The sequence below is a fragment of the Papaver somniferum genome, chromosome 3 (genome assembly GCF_003573695.1).
Source record: "Papaver somniferum cultivar HN1 chromosome 3, ASM357369v1, whole genome shotgun sequence".
NCBI lineage: Eukaryota > Viridiplantae > Streptophyta > Magnoliopsida > Ranunculales > Papaveraceae > Papaver > Papaver somniferum.
Window position 1 is genome coordinate 229,458,611 of NC_039360.1, and position 17,983 is coordinate 229,476,593.

At 35.2% G+C, this 17,983-nt stretch overlaps 1 protein-coding gene across 1 annotated transcript; it reads right to left on the reverse strand.

Annotated features, from left to right (window-relative positions):
* Positions 1-16,398: 16,398 nt before the first annotated feature.
* On the reverse strand, positions 16,399-17,625 carry LOC113360812 (F-box/kelch-repeat protein At1g23390-like). The gene has a single exon (XM_026604270.1). The coding sequence runs from the start codon at positions 17,623-17,625 to the stop codon at positions 16,399-16,401; it is 1,227 nt and encodes a 408-aa protein (XP_026460055.1).
* Positions 17,626-17,983: the final 358 nt, after the last annotated feature.

A 17,983-nucleotide genomic window follows, 5' to 3' on the forward strand; every position in this document is an offset into this window, starting at 1 on the left:
GGACATTAGAATATGCCTATGGGTTAAAGTTGGAAATACAGTCATGAAGGCGCTTCACAGCACTTGGCTTTAGCAACGACTATTAATAATGAAGAAAACACCTCAAAAGTGGACTTCATGGATGTCAAAGTGGTCACGCAGATTGAGGTGTAGAACTGTCCTTAAGACGTATATAGGGAGGGGTAGTTGGTTGAAGGTGCATATGCGAACTATATACAAGTAAGTTTCATAGATTATCAGGAAGAGCATACATGATACGTAGGACTCATGTATAACTGTGTAGCCTTGTTTTTAGGGCATATGATTTGTAAAGACTCTCAAGCTCGTCAATGCTATTAGACTAGTCAAGAGACGTCTTAGATGGTAATAACTCGATTAATTTAACATGAATGTTAATTAATAGAAATTAATATAACAATGATCTATATACGAAACTAGTACAACTGGATAGATCTTGAAAAGTTATGCGAAATGGACTACTCGAGCGCGTCATTCGGATATTGGACGACGAAGAAATCATCGGAATAGTGAGAAGGGAAAATTTATCATTTAACCGCCTAGCTGCCCATATCCAAGTGATATGTGCCTTTATCATTTTTCGTTGGTCTTATCTAACTAGAGAAGATAAACTCTCGTTTCTATTTCTATTTCTCTTCATTCTTCATTCTTCATTCATTCTTCTTCTTCTTCTGTTCTTCGCCTCTGGCGATTCTGTGAGAATTCTGTGGATGTGAGGTCGAGATAATTAGACAAGTTATGAGGGATAATGGTTAGTGGTTGTGATTGGTATTTACTGATTTTGGGAGAAGGAGGAGTTGATGCTGTTATAATTGGAATTTCAGTTTTGAGAATGAATTCGGTTTCTCAAGTGAATTCGTTGGTTAATTGGGTTGCTGATAGATGAAGAACGAATGGGTCTAAGTTTAATTGAAGTTATCAAGTATTTTGAAGATGAATCAAGAGTTAGGGTTTCTCGTAGTTTTGAAATAGGGTTTTTATGAAAAGTCAGTGAAGATGAAATTGAAGGTTTAGAAGAATGAATGGACGTGGGTTATGTCCGAATTAGAGTATGAGGTTGTAGAATTGTTTAATTTGAGAATTAGGGTTTGTAGATTTATTTTCGAAGTTGTTTGGAATTGATCAGTAAGTTGAGATAGTGATAATCAAGAATAAAAGGGTTGTTAATGAATTGATGTTTCTGGATTTTTTGGATGAAGAATCGAAGAATTACAAATTAGGGTTCTTGAGTGTGGATTGGAGATGGAAAAGACGAGACTGTTGTTGAATGGAATAAGAAGACTTCATAGTTGGTAAATAAGGTAATTGTTCTTCATGTGATTTTAGTTTAAGTCCTGCAATTTCTGTTATTGAGTTTTTGTGTTGTTTAATAAGAATTGAGATTGATTAAAGTAGAGGAATAACAGATGAAGAATTATTACTAGAAGTAGTGGTGGTTTCTGTTTTTATGTTGATTGTGGGTGCTAGGAATTGGTATGGGTAATGATGCAGGTGGAATGGGGATTTTGTATGTTGCAGTTGTAAATTGTGCTGTTGTGTTAAGAGTTATGATAGGAAATCGATATGTGGATTGCTGTAATGGATTAAATGGTGTTGCAATGTTGAAATTTGATTGTGCAGGTAAACTGAAATGGATTTAAGGAAATGAGATACAACTCTTGGGTTGATTTTGTTAACTCATGAAGTTGGGTCTGAGCTTGTTTTAAATGATATGGGGAAGCTGTTAGTTGGTACTAGTGTATTAAGGTGGACATAGTTATTAAGATGATCCTAGTTTAAAGAATGGGGTGGTTGGGGTTGTGATGAAGTTAAGATATTTGAGTAAGAAGTTGAATTGTAAAGTTTATAGGATGAATGAGAATTGCTTAACTGAATTGATGGATGGGTTTGGTAATGAATGTATGTGAGTGTTATACAACTAGACTGTTAAGTTGCAGGGAAGAGTTGAATCAATGATGATGTTGTTATGGTGTAGTCACGAGGGTTGTATTTGTAGTAGTTTGTGGCATGAATAGTTTCTGAAGTTTCAATTCATGAAGAATGGTGAATTCAGAGTTATAGATTGTATTTGTTGTGAAAGCTTGCTACTACAATTGCAGGTAGGCATAGTCCTTGTTTGTAAATAGAATTTGAAGTTTGTTTACTTTATTTGAATTGAAGTTTAAATGATAAAGAAGTAGGATATGTTGTAGGAATTGAAGATGCAATAGAATTAGACCTATTAGTCATCCCAGTCAGATGTCTGACTAGTTTGTTTAGTTGACTCAGTTTATCTGACTGAGCTGAGTTAATCCTATTAATCTGAGTTGGATCATTTTGTCTCAGAACTAACCAGTGGACCGTGGAATTGACCTTGATTATTGACTTACGTTGACCATTAGTTGACCTGTGACCGTTAGTCTGATCGTTGGTGACCGTTATTTGATTCAGTTGGAGCAGGCCTTGAGTTAATGGGCCGGATTAGTGGACTTAGCTAGGTTTAAAGTTAGTTTTCCTATCTCAATGAATTGTACCACTTGTGGTCCGAATTAGCTTCCGGTCATTTCTACAAAGTTGTAGATATTTATAAGACTTAGCTAATAGACTATAGAACCATCCTAATTAAATTAGTAAACCTTAGCTATGCTAAAGATAGATAACAAAGTCATAAATGGGCTTAGAACTATTAGATAGACTTGTATGATTCTCGTGTGAGCCATTTTGGCTAGTTTCTTTGAATTCTTGTGTGATTAACAGTTAGTCCTTATTAACAACGATCGATTCAAAGGATTGACCGGTGGATCGTGGATCTCGAGGTAGGCGTGGCTTGTCATCAAAAGAGGTGGGAATTTATATTTAATTCTTTTGTGATTATTGTTGTTTCTTTTACCAAAGTTTATGTTAAACAAATTCATGCATTGTCTGATTGTGTATTCCTTGCATTGTTTAGTTTGAAATTCTGAAAGTTATGTTATCTCTTTTAATCTTTCCGTTGCTTGGAAAGGAATTGTAATGGTTTCTTTGTCTTTATGAATTGTTTGGGAAATATGAATTTTCATATGAATGTATGAAAAACGAGAATTTCCATCTATGGTATATATGATACGCTCCTTCATTCATATCTACTTACTTTTGATCTTTTATGTGTGTTTGGTGTTTAAGGAATTGGTCGACACCAATATATGCTATTTGATGTGTAAGGAATTGGTCGACATCAATATTATCTATGAGGGGTGGAATTTGGCACGCAATATTACCCATGAGGTGTGGAATTTGGCACGCAATATTACCTATTAGGTGTGGAATTTGGTACTCAATATTACACCCTGTTTGAAGAAAGAGTTAGTTCCATATACATGATTGTTTACCTCTGCGAATTGGATGTCTTTTAGTGTTTTGAGAAAACATGAATTGTTTTTCAAATCATTCCAATAATTAATTGAAAGTTAAATGTTATTTCTAATGAGCACCCCTTTTAGGGATGATGTGCTCACACATTCCCACTTTCAGTTTCAGAGACAGATCAAAGTTGCGCAGCGGAAGTTTCGAGGAGTTGAGTTTGTTAGTTGGTTAACTTTGGCTATGTTTATTAAGTTGTATATTCTATTTGTAAACCGTATGACTATTGTATATGTATGACTATTGTATATGTATCATTTGAGAGGAGTTCTTGTATTATATATTTCAGAGTGGGGCTAGTTTTGAATTAAGTTTTGAAGTAGATTTCTTTATTGAATTCTTAATTAGTTGATTAAGATTCTTAATGCCTCTTTATTTAGTTAATCTTTTGGATTAGCTAGCTGTTAGCTTTGGGAGCGCTACGTGATGCTTATGCATCACTATGCCATGTCGCGGACTAAATATGCACCACCTTGACAATATCCTCAAACAACACTTGAACAACTGTGGGTTAATCTTCTATTCGTTCAGTATAATCTCAATTTGTAAAAGTGAAAATATAGAACAACATTAATCGAAGAAACATCTGAAAAAGCTACATACGCCTAGGTCGACCACCTAAAATTCCAACAGTGAGGCATTAATATGGCTAGGTTTCTTCGCCAGGTTATAGTAAAATAACAATTATAGATGTGTCTCTAACAAAATCCCAACTGTAATTCACTATTACAGTTGGAAGCTAGCTATTTGTAGGTAACTGTTACGTCTATGAATCCTAGATGTATATTTGTTTGTAGGTTGAACAATGCTAAGTGACTTAATTGCGACCAAATAATCCGTCTGTAGAAAGTATCATCAAATAATGGTTAATATTCACATGCATTTAGGCTGGCTTATTAGAGCCAAAACTTGTCAGTAGAAACTCCTAACGACTAGGAGTTCCTCATTTCCCAGCCGTAAAAATTGGGTATTTCAGAATTTTAAAAAATACAATTTTTTTTATGTACTTTAAACTATTTGAAGCAACCAAATTATAATTGGAGTTAAGCGGGAGGGATACCTGACCATTTTGGGCCTTTGTTTCTTCATATTCTTCTTGGCTTGGTCCTTCAAAATCATAATAAGGTTCGTAGAAAGATCGGGTTTGATTTGGATTAAAATTTCTTGATTATCTGACAAATCAACCATAATGGGGTAACTATTAAGGATTATGAATATCTTGTTTGATTTGGATCATGAGGAATCACCTACATCAAAATTCCCGTTAGAATCACTCATGTGGATTTAGAAAACCTAAATTTTTAGGATTCAGAAAATGTTTCCACTTTCTTCTACTTTCCCCTCTGAAAACAAAAACAAAAAAAGTTAAGGCCTTTTTTTTTTCCTTCTTCGCCAGGAAAAATAAATTCAATTTTTAGTTTCCAAAAAAAAAAATCGAAATTACATAATCAAATTATTTCCTTACATAGAAGGCAAGCGGGCAATAAGCTGCGCTGCAAGTCCTTTTTGAATTGAAAAACCTATCCTTTTAAAAACAAACTCTCTCGAATGGGGAGTCATAAAATTAATTAGTTTAGTTAATTAATTTTATTAGCTCAAATAAACCAAGGGCATCTTAGTCATTATTAATCTTTGTAGGATAAGGTGTTATCGAGATTATAAATTTATGACCATATTTTATCCTTATTCATCCCTTAAAGTATATTTATTGCAGACCCAATAATAAGATTCGTATATCAGGTGCGAGTCTTCGAGGAAATCCCAGGTTACATTCATATGGGTGGTACACATGAATTTAAGCCTGGCTAAGTTGGGGTCTACTGTGATTAATTTGGGCTTATAGATTTCCACATCCACCCAATCAAGAAGGATATGGGGTGTCTAAATTTGCTGAAACAACCAATTTATCCTCTAAAAAATATTAATACAAATTTACCCCCATTACTAAAAATATTAATAATAAAACGAAAACTAAAAATCAGTTTCAATTTCATTTCTATAACCCGATTACTCTTCTCTTCTTCTTCCTCTTTTTTCATTTTTTTGAAACCAAATCATCGTTGATTATCGACGATCCAAATACGATTAATCGTTTTCTTCTTCTATAAAATGTCGCTGAAACAAGCAAGAATCAAGCATCCTACTAACAGAAAATTTCCTAGTGTGGACAATCTTGGAATTGTTGAATCAATTCGAAATAAAACGAAAAAAACGGTTGAGGAAGCCATAGGATCTTTTATCGCACAAGAAGAGGAAATGGGTCGAATCAGGTACTTTTCTATCAACCCAATCCTCTAAACTAGGTTTTAGTAACATGCAATCCCTCAAAAATCGAAAATTTTGAAATCAAATTTTTCCGGATTTACCAAAATCGGATTATGTTAATGTACTTGTGACCCGATTCTGTTTATAAACGGTTTATGTTCATGTCCACATACCCCGATTGTCCTGCATGTGTTTTCTGGTTCAAGAAATTTGAACCATCATCGGGCATTGTTAATACCCACATAACCCGATTGTATAACCGTAAGGATAACCGTTTTTTCTGTAACTGTTTTTGTTAGAGTCGGATTACATATGTGTCCAAATATCCCGATTGTGTAGCCACTGCTTAGCCATAATCGGGTTTCATTTGAAAAAAAAAATCCGATTGTTGACTGTAATATCTCAATCGGGTTTTATAACAGTATCGAGTAAATCGATTGTTGTATGAAAGAATGCCCAATGTTTCTGTAACTTTTTCTTGTTAGAATCAGATTACATTGACACTTATATAACCCATTTTTGGATGTTTTATGTTAGGAATCGATTTTTATATGTATATCGAGTAAACCGATTGTGTACCTTGAATTCAAAAATATGCATTGAATTACATTGTTGTTTGTCGCTTATCTCCGTATTTTACAGGACAAACAAGGACAAGTAACAAAAGCAAGCCGAAAAGAAATATAAGAGGAAAAATGACTTTGATTCTCCTCAGACTTTGGGACCTCGTTGAGAGGGTGGTAAAAATTTGAATTCTTCCCACAGAAGGGGATCGGGGAGTGAAGCCAAAGGGATCCGCATCAATGACCCACCACCTCAAGCGGAGCAACCAACACAAGAAGAATCTGATTATGATACACCTATTGGAGAAGGATGTGGTGATAGAGAAGTTGATGAAGAAGAAAGTGGCGAGGAAGGTGCTGAAGAAGAAACTGGTGGAAACGAAGGTGATGGACAAGAAAGTGGTGGCAAGGAAGGTGATGGAGAAGAAAGTGGTGGTAAGGAAGGTGATGGAGAAGAAAGTGAGGATGAGGATGATGGAGAAGAAAGTGAGGACGAAGGTGATAGAGAGATATGAGAAGTTGAAGAACAAGTCTAAGGAGGAGAAGTTCAACAACAAGTCCAAGGAGGAGACGCTCAAGATGGTAAGAAATATGGTAAGAAAGATGGTAAGAACAAAGATAAAGGGGACCACATGCCCGACCCGGAGAAGATGTTTCCTGGAGGCCCTAATGATCCTGTGAAAGGTTTACCCGGTGATGGAGGACGGGTGTTATGAGGGTACAAAGAGAGTTGGGTCGCGGTCGTCTGCCATACCATAGTAAGTACCTAAAACTTATGTTATGTAATATAAAACATTTATATCTATTTAGTGTTTTGATTATTGTATATCGGTTTTGTTTTGTTTTATAGGACCACAGGGATGTCGTTCGTCATACGAAGGCAGGAACGTCAGTGCGTATGATGAAGAATTGGCCACTGCAAGGAATATAATCAACCGTTGGAAAATTTGATGAAGTAATCGATCTAGTCAAATCTACGGGTCTGGTGCCTACGGTCGACAATTTGGATCTTGGTTACAATCCTATTTGTTCCGCTTTTGACGAGAGATATTACGGGGAAACGGATACTTTGCATCTTCCATTTGGTGAAATGACGATAACTCAAGATGATGCGAAGTTCATTACCAGGATAAGCATAGATGGTAAAGTCGTGAAACAAAAAGCGTACGCGCAAGAGCTTGAGTGGGACAAGATTTATGCGTTCACCAAGGTAGTGTTCCAATGGGATGAGGAGATGACCAAGAAACAGATGCTAGTAGGCAAAGCAAAGCAGATGATATTCCATATCCCGAAGTTGAGGTAACTCTTTAGTGAACAAAGAAACTTCGTGTTGAGGGAAAATAGGTGACCAAGGAACGTATCTTCGCCACGGCCAATGCGTATGTCCTCTACGTCCTGGGATCTGTTATCTTTCCCGACGTTTCTGGTGCCCGTGTGAGTGCTAACTTTATTCAGCTGTTGCAACCATTTAACAAGATCAAAGAATAATCTTGGGGCACTTCCATCCTTGCACACTCGTTGAACGAGTTGAGAAAGGCTTCCAGAGCTGACATGAACCAAATCGGAGGTAATATGGCTTTTCTGCAGGCGTGAATATATTTGCACTTCCCAATATTTGCTGTAAAGGATTTTGAGAATAAGGAATGGGATGGAAACTTTTATGGAGACAAGTACATCTACAAGAGTAATGAAAATGACCAATATGTAGTTTATTTGAAGTTGCAATGCCAGTTGGACAACTTGACGACGAAAGATGTTGTCTTTGCCCCTACAAGGGGGGTTTGGCCACAGGAAAAGAAAATATGGTTGGGTGCAAAGAGAAAACTGATTATTTTGGGCCATTGTTTCACCCAAGAGGATATATAATGTATAACCCGATGAGAGTCGCAAGACAATGCAGATACATACAAAAAATCCCAAACGAGCACAACAAGTTTAAAATCGATGAGAAGAAAACCAAGTCATATGATAATGATATTGATATTGTTAACGACCCTTTACCATCATGTAAATATTGGGATGAGAGAGAGTACAACGGATATGCTAAGGATTACCGATTGAAAACAGATGATGAGGCAATTCCGGGTTACATGTCGTGGTACCTCAATATTTCACACACTCGAGTGATACGAGTAGATGAGAGGCCCAGGATAGAGGACAAAGATACAACTCTCGACTTCTTGGTGCGTATTATTTCTCAATTACGGTTTTGTCAATTGTTTTAGCATTATTTCTTTAATGTTTGTTGTTTAAAATGGAAATAGAGAAGACGAATCGGGCACTTTATATCCCAAGCACGGCTAGAAATCAGGCAAGGGAAAAATGTTAAGGCCAATGAAAAGCTGATTGATGAATTGAATAGTCTCGAAGATGTAGAAGCGGGTGAAAAATTTGGAGAGGAGGTGGAGGAGGAGGATTCAAAGAAAAATAGGAAGAGAGCCCCCCCTCCCCCCAACCCAAAAACAAAGTATTTTGAAGGTGCATCGAGCAGCCCACCCCCCCTAACCCAAAAAAAAAAAGTATTCTGCAGGTGCATCGAGCAGCGCCCCAACTGCTAAACGAGGAAGAGGTAGTCGTGGTCGTGGTCGTGGTGAGGATGTTGATGGATGACTGGTTTCAAACTTATGTCTTTAACTATGGATAATTATGGTGTCAAAACTTATGTCTTAAACTTGTTATCGAATTATGTTTAGTTATATTCCCAGTTTATGAATGCCTGAATCTGGTTTATTTTGAAAAATGTTTGTGTTTGTCCAAGACGCGATAAAAGAACCAATTACGATGTTTGTGTGCAAAAAATGCATGATTCTGTAAGCTTTTTCAGCCAAAATCGGTTTACATGTACCTATATAAAATTCGATTCTGACAATTCTCCAGGGGGACAATTTTAGATCGGGTTTTGAATTTGCACCACATAGACCGATTCTGAAAATTTTGTTCACCTGGTTTTTAAGTTTCCAGAATCAGTTTATAAGGGTACTTTTAAAGTCCGATTCTGACAAAACAAAAAAATCTACAGTTTCACAATCGGTGTATGTGAGCATCCCATGTAATCCGATTCCTGTGAGGAAAAGTGACAAAGTTTCTGTATCTTTTTTTACCAAGAATTGGATTACAAGTGCTATATTAAAATCCGATTATTGAGAGGCATATTTTGACAACTTTTATAATCGATCTATGTTGACATCACTTGTAATCCGATTCTTCCAAGGAAAAGTGGTAGTTCTTCTATAACTTTTTTGCCAAGAATCGGATTACATGTGCAAAATTAAAATACAATTATTGAGAGGCACAATTTTTATGATTTTGCGAGGACACAATCGGACTATGTGGACATACATAAACTCCGATTGTTTGAATTGAATTTGAAAAAAATAGCCATTGAATCTTTATCTATATAAATACAACCTCTTTGAGCCACTCCCGCATCATATACTTGCACTAGAAAATGGAGTGGGAACTGCACGAAGATTTGTGTCTTGTTAAATCGTTTGCTAATACGTTCCGTGAACGTCCGAATGAAATCTATTCAATGTTTTGGAAGAGAGTTAAAGAGTTCTTTTACGGGCATACCGGAAATCCAAATAACCGCAAACGGAGAGACTTGGCATTCCGATTCAACTACATAAAAAGTGCCATGCGAGAGTATGTTAAAGTTAGAAATATGGTTTACCAACATCATCCACAAGCTCCTCTTAGAGAAAAAGTGAGCAATCCGATAATATTTATACTTATGTCATCGTTAAAAGTTCGCATACTAAAATTTAAGAATTCACTGAATTTCAGCTGGAACGTTTTAATGGGCTATGATAATTGGGAAACTAAGCTCATTCACCACAAAGAATATACGACGTTGTACCGATGTACTCGGAGGTTCATTGACGAACATTTGATGTGTCAAATTCTAGAATACTCATACTGAATCCTATCCCATATTTCCTAAACTATGTAATGAATATTTTGTTTCTGAAAGTAAGGCATAATCCAATTATGTGGGAATATATAAACACCGATTCCAATAATCGGTTTATTTTGGTATTGAGAAAACCCGATTCTGGGTTTAATTACTTCATCCTTTGAAAAAACTCAACCCAGAATCGGTTTACAATTGCACTAACATCAACCGATTCTGGATCGAGTTTTGATTTTTTTTTATTTTTTTTTCAAGTTTTTGATGATAAATTAATGGTAGTTGATTTCAGGGTTAACTTGATTAAACATCATTTAATCATCCAAATTAACACTAATCAATCAGAGATAGTTTTGCCATTTAGTAAAATAATTGGATAAGGGGTTATCCATTTTACTTCAAATTATTCTTTTTTGTCTTCTAGTGGTAGGGCCAAATTAATCATAGTAGGCCCCAATTTAGTCAGGAATTTAAGACCCTACAATATTTTTTTATTTATGAAATAAATATTTATTAAATAAAAAAATAATGATACAACTAGATACGATACAAGGAAACTATGAGTCTATGGTAGAGAACCACACTCTTGAAGTTGATACCCGGCCCTAATTAGTAATTCGGGATACGAAGTAGAGTTCGAGACGGCATACATACAAGAATTATGCGGATTCAGATAGATCGGGTTCGGTCAAAAATCCGGTCAAGGGTTTGTATTCATGCAGTGATTCAGCACAGCATACATTCGTGTATAATTCGTTTTCAAAATATGAGTTCAGTTTAAAAAATTCGCCATGCATTAAATAATTAAAATGAAGAACTTCAAGTGGGGAATCATGATTTGTAGTTTAAATATGTGTATATAGGTTAAACAGTCTGTAGTGGTATCACCAATGCATTGCTGGTCTGGTGGTTTAGGGGTCAGTGAGCGATCCATGCCTATACCTTCATTTTTGTCATAATTCATATGATTAATCGTCCGAGTTGGATGCTAACTCAGCTACGAGTTGGACTGAGTTGGGTTAGCCAACTGGACGACTTAGTTCGCTGAATAGTTCGTGTATCCGAATTATTTGCGATTAATTCGGGTACTCCATAATATATGCGTATCATGTTCGGACTTTCAATAGTTCGAACGAATGCAATGGATACAGACGGTTTGCTTGGATTCACGAGTAATTCGGGAATAATTCACCGAATTGCTAACTAGGTGCCCGATAAAGTCATCCTCAAGGAAAATCCAAAAAGGAAGATAAAAAAGAGAAACACCAGCTATGGAGGAGTTTAAGACATCGTTTACAGATAATAAGGCCGGTTCCTATGGGTGTAGCAAATCAATAAATTTGCCAGATTTGCACCCACTATGGAGCTGGCAAAGTGGTAAATTTGTCACTTAACCAGGCCAGGTCAAGTTTCCACCGCTCGGTCAAGACTACACGTAGCAATCTAAACTAGACCGCTACCGGTGTAATGTTGATCGCTTATTAGTATTTTAGGTTTTAGTTTTTTCTTCTCTCTTACTTTGTATTTATTATAACAACTTTTTATTATAAAAGAGACCCACAAAATATTTTATAATCCCTAAAATTTAATAAAGACCCCACCAAATATAAACAACTAAATTTTTTATTGGTAAAGATTCCACAAAACATAATATAATATACTACATTAATAAAATCTGCCAGTTTACCATGTCATGTGCCACGACAAAACAACTTTTATACTCCGTCATATAAGAACCGGCCTAAAAAAACAAAAAAGATAAACACTAGTCATGGAGGAGTTTAAGACATCGTTTGCAGAATCAAATTTCGACAAAGATTTAGAGGATCAACCAGTGTCCTTACGGGCACGCTATTAGAGAAGTCTGATAACTCCCTAGAAAGGGACCCTTCATGTCGGTTTCCTTAAGGCCACAGGACATGTTACCTGTTTATTCTTTTTGCTGTAAGTATTGACTTTATAGGCCAAATTGAGTATACTTTAATTCAATATGGTCTACTCGTTTTATTTTTTTGTACGGCGTTTAGTTTTTCTAGGTGAACTCACCAAATAGTTTTTGTCATTTATCACCAAATCATCCGTACGGACATCATGATTGATTTTCTTTTGTCTCATCCGCGGCTATGATCTACATCAGGGTTGAGGAGTGTTTCTGAAGTCACGTAAGTTGCAACAATTAAATGCTCTCGGTTTGGCGTTATCATGGCTACAATATCAACAATTTTAACTTACTCTTCATGAAAAAATAAAAAATAAAAAAAATATTAGCTGTTTCGGATAACTATATAGAGAGTAGAGACGCTTATTTGTTGTTGGTGCCGTTACCAAAGGACCTTCAAAAAAACACAAAATTGATTAAAAAGATCATAATAAACAATTACTCCATAAATTCGATATCTTTTAATTTTCCTTTTTTATTTCCTATTTACAATCGTCTTAACAATTTTAGGCAGTTTTTAATATTTACATTTTTATTAACACAAAATAGATAAATAATTAAAGGTAGTCAAGTAAAGTATTGTGGTCTCCTTAATATTTTGACAAAATCAAAACAGACTGTCTTTTTGAAACGTAGGGAGTATATATTTTAGTTGTTTGGGTGTGCCAATCTTTCTAAGGATACCTTGAAAAAAAAATACGCATAACCAATATTATTTATTATTGTTATTCCAAAAAAAATGGGAGTTATGGATGATTTAAAATTTTCGTGCAATATCCCGAAATTCAATAGTGGTTGGTTGAATGAAATATAGTCATTATCTAACATCGAGTCTTGATAGGTTCATATGACTGATTTGTGGGAAAAAAAATTCTCAGTTAAGCATGCTCGGCCGGAGTAGTCACATGACGGATGACGTGCTTGGCCGGGAGTGGTCGTAGGGTGTGTGACCTTTTAGAAGCCGCTACGACATGACCGTAGCAGTGCCTTTAAAACTCTCACACTACCAGATAACCGCAGTGGGTAGGTGAGAACAATATCGGTGGATATAACTAAGGGAGGGTCGCTTGTACTCGGGTGAGAGAGTATGTTGGACTGTTATGTCGGATACTGGTCTTACATGAGAGGAGTAGAGGTGGAATTGAATGCTCATGAGAAAATAATGCAAAAATTAAAGTCAGTGAAACTCTCGCCTATCATAGAGAGATTCTTTTCACGCCTATTTTCTTATAAAAGTCCTTCAAAATCTTTAAAATCGATGAATGTCTGACTTAGAAGTAAAAATCCAATAACAAGGGTACATGAGTGAGTTTTAAGAAATCTTGGTAGGAATTTTGATAAAATACACCATGTGGGATTAGTATTTCCTAAAGTACACCTGTTTTTTTTTCAAAATTGCTAAAATAAACCCTCCATACAAAAATCCGTTAAGGCCCATTATCTCGATTAGTCAATATCTAACCGTACATCTGTTGACTGATCAACGATTAAGGCTTATTATAAATTGTAAGATTACTGAGGTGTCCTTTGTATTATAACAAATGGATCTGACTACAGTAAAAAAAATTTAAAATAATATTCTATAATATAATAGTCTCGTTAAAATAATAAAATTTTCCAGTCCCGACTCGGGCCCTTAGAGCTAAAATAATAAACTCGATAAAATTATAATATAATACATTTCAAAAGTTCCCATTAAACATTAATAGGTCCCGAATTTTATATAAAATAATAATTCCATTAGAAAATAAAAAGATACTTTTCATACACATTAAATTTTCTCAAAATATGATTCAATGTTTGTTTGTTTTTCACTGAAGTTCAAATCAAGTTTTATTTCATCCTTAATTTTCTGTATAAAATCTTTTTTCATGGAAATTAATAAGATTTATTACTTTAAAAACAAATGCATGTCGTTCTACAAATATTTCCGTTAATGTTTTTTCTTTTTATCTTTTTTTATATTTTCCATTTTTAAAAATGTATTTCTGTATTTATCCTAAGATATTTTTTATTTATTTTTTTAATATGAAAATTCTCGTTTTTATTTTTTTAAGGTTTTGATGATTGTATCTAGTATAGTATTAATGTTTCTATTATTTTCAATTCCTTCATCATCTAGTAACCTCTATCAATTTAGTCAATGATTGCACATCCTAGGTGTTTTAAATCAGGAAGATCAGTTTCAAAGTTGTGGAATGCTTGTAAGTGAGTGCGATGGAGATGCCATTGAGGGGCCAAGATCACAAGAATCACAGTTATGAGAGGAACGAGATACCAACCACAATTTTTCAAATTCAAATTCAAAAAAAAGAATTATTCTTTAAATTAATATATTATTATTATACGTATAAAATAATAAATTATTATTTTATCGATTAAGTAATCTCTTTAAAATAATAGGATTTGGGTGGTCCCAAGCCTATTATTTTATAGATGTTTTACTGTGTATCGAGTTTTCTTATTTTTTCCCTCCTCTTTCTTTGTGTCTGTCTCGCTAAACAACGAGGGATTGAAGAATTACTGAAGAAGTAGAATCTAAGAAAATTCAAAAACATTGTGAAGACAATAATGAAGAATTTAAGTTCATGAATGAATTTAGGAAAAATTCTTTCATCTCATTATTCAGTTTGAGACTGTTCTAGAGGTAATCATGGTTTTCACTCAACTGATGAAGTGAAATGTATGAAACCATGATGTGGTTACGATATGTAATACATCTTTGATTAAAATTTCTTGCTACAGTATATTTTAGAACCGAATTTGATGTTCAAAGAGAAATTTAGATTTTTTTAGTTTAGGATTTTTTCTGCAACACACATGATATTGGATACATGGGTTTGCTGTAATTTATGTCAATTTGCGATTATGAACTTGAATTAAATCAATTGACTTGTTCTGGTTTCTAATTGTAAAGTTAGGGTTCCATATGCTAAAATTTGGGGTTTTCCCAAATCTGTTCTTAATGTCAAAAGTTCAAATTAATGATTGAGTGAATGGGGTTTTTCCAAAAAATTTCTTAATGGATTTGATTTAGTTAATCAATATTTTGTTTTTTGAAATTTGCAAGAGTAATCGACCCATTTGTTACGCTGCCGAAACTTGGATTTTGATTAGGTGAATTACAAATTCCGATCATGATTTTTATTTTCATTTATTAACTGGTGTCTAACTCAGAACAAAGTCCCATAACAGTGGCTGACAAAAGCTCAGTGATCTGAAACAGTTAGGGATATTTTGGATATTTGAAAGTCTAGTCAACTCACTGAGTTTGAGCCTAGTTGGATACTTAACGGCAGTTGAGCGTTTTAACGAAAAAAGGGGATGGAAAAGTGAAACTGGGTGTATTTTATCAATTTTGAAAAAAAAAACAGGTGTACTTTAACAAATACTAGTTCCACGTGGTGTATTTTGTTGAAATCCCCAATTTTGATCCAATAACATGAAACTTTAAGGAATTTAAAAAACTTGGATAAAGTCTCTGTAGACAAACAAGGAGATTTACAACTTTCTTAATATCTATATATATATATTAACTAACAAGGGAGCTTCTCTAAATATTTCTAAAATTCTTAGTTCATTTATCCCTGAATATCAGGGGAAAATTATCTAGAATTTTTGGAAAGTGCCGTAGTTATTGAAGAACAATGTTGGGTTAAGCCACCTTTTTTTTTTTGATGGTTTGGAAGAGTTGTCTTGGACTACACCCTTAACATTTATGACAATTATGGGGTTCGAATCCCTATCCCCGTAGTGGGAGGGGGCATGCCAACCATGAGACCACTTGATGGTTGGCGAGGGTTAAGCCACCTGATTAACATGATTTCACACTGTTACGAGGATAGCTAGATACGTCTTATCCACTTGTAGAATTTGTTTAGTAGTTTTTTCATTCATTTGTTTTTCTTTTGTAGAGTCAGGTTGTGCGCGCCTTTTTTTTTTTTTTTTTTTTATCAATGAAATAGCCTCTATGCAGGGTTACCTTAAAAAAAGCAAGAAGAAATGTTTTCAACTGAAAATCACTAACCAAAATGATTAACTTATATTATTAATGATTTCAAGCTAAATAGTAAATATGACGCCATTGAGCAAAAAGAAAAGAGTTCTTATCTGATGCCTAGTTTCCTCCTTTCCTTATATTTGTTGTTTGAGAAATAAGAGAACAAAAGAGTACACATCCAAGGTATTGCTCTTACTACATGCGAAAAACAAGATCCCAGGTACGAAGTGCCTGATTAAAAATCACACGACATTGGAAAGAAATGTCATCACAACAAGATAAACCGATCAACTATTTTATTAATAGAATGATTTCAGAACGTTAATTATGTGATGCTTAGTTCCTCAAAGTCGAGTACAATTTTCTCAGCCAATTGTACACTGAAATTCCCACTTGCTAACGTGAAAGCCTTTCGGAGATCATTGAGGCCTACTTTTGAGCAAGTAAAAACAAACATATCCATAAGAACTCGATCATCTAAGAAAGAACTCCGCACACTACCCCATTCACATGCGCCTACATTCAAATCAAGAAAGAATATGTTTCCCGGACTCGATGAATGATACATGTAAATGAAATTCTCTGCCAAAGAAACATCAATTGACGATAACATTGGATTCACACTCTTAAGCCTTTCGAAGATTTCCTGGGGCATCTTTCCTATCTCTTCACAATCAAAGCCATTAATGTCCACTTCCCAAATTCCTAGGCTTTTAGGATCCTCAGAATCACCCATTAGCCCAACTAGTATCAAACGTTCACCAGCAAAGCCGAACACCGAGAAATAAATGGAAGGGTTTGGATGCAGACTAAGCGTGCTACAAATCTCACTCCATATCTTTTTATTTGCGTCAAACGAGCATAATGTGCCAGAGTGTTTGTCAAGTAAGTACATTTTATGGCCTAACACAGCAACGGATAGCCAAGATGCAGCAGCAGCATTCCTCAATACAACAGGTAACGGTTGACACCTAGACCAATTACCTGGGGATGCCATATCATAAAGCTCAACTGCTAGGGGATCCTCCTCAAAATCATAAGCGCCACCAGCAACAACAAGATATGATCCAACAATTGCAACTGTAGGATCGGTCCTCCAAACTCGTGGCGGGACAACTTCATGCCATATTATATGAAGTGGATCTGTCGAGAAACTAAGCTTGGAAGGTTTTAACATGTAAAGCATATTAGAATTTGAGGACTGGAGTGAAGATGTATAAGTGGTCGTTGATTGTGGCCCTGTAAATTCAATCCAAACATTCGAATCAGGATCATATGCACGACTGATGACTAAAGACAGATTCCTTCGGTTTTGCATGTGGATTATGAGCCATGGTTTAGCGCGTGAAGGATTACGCAGACAAGAAATAACTGCATGTTCCCATGATCTTGATACGTAGGATGATGGTACCAGATTGATTGTCGGTAAGCGAGAAATTATTTCCACCAAAAGATCTCCACGAAGAGGAGTTTCTTCCTCTACCAATTGTTGAATTTCCTCGAGTACATTTTCCTGTCTTTGGTTTTCACTACTTGTGATTTCTCGAGCCATTATTTTCAATTTGAATACCTTTCTTAGCTAGGAAATTGGTGTTCTCTGCACGTATTTATTCCTTGAAAATTTTGTGATCTCTTTATTCTCTCGTAACCAGAAACAATAACACAAGTATCTGAGTTTAGAGAGATGCACTGTAGCAACAGTAGAAATGTACGTCTTAATTTGCTGGCATTGGTTGGTGGATACCACACAATATATATAATAACTTAATTTTGTAATAGGAGTTCATTTTCAATTTATTTGTTTGCGTTTTCTTTTGGGGAATGCATCACTGACCGAGCTTCCCCTCCCGAGAAATGGGGCCACATACACAGTCCTTGGGATCAGGGAGACAATAGGGAGTGGGTATGGG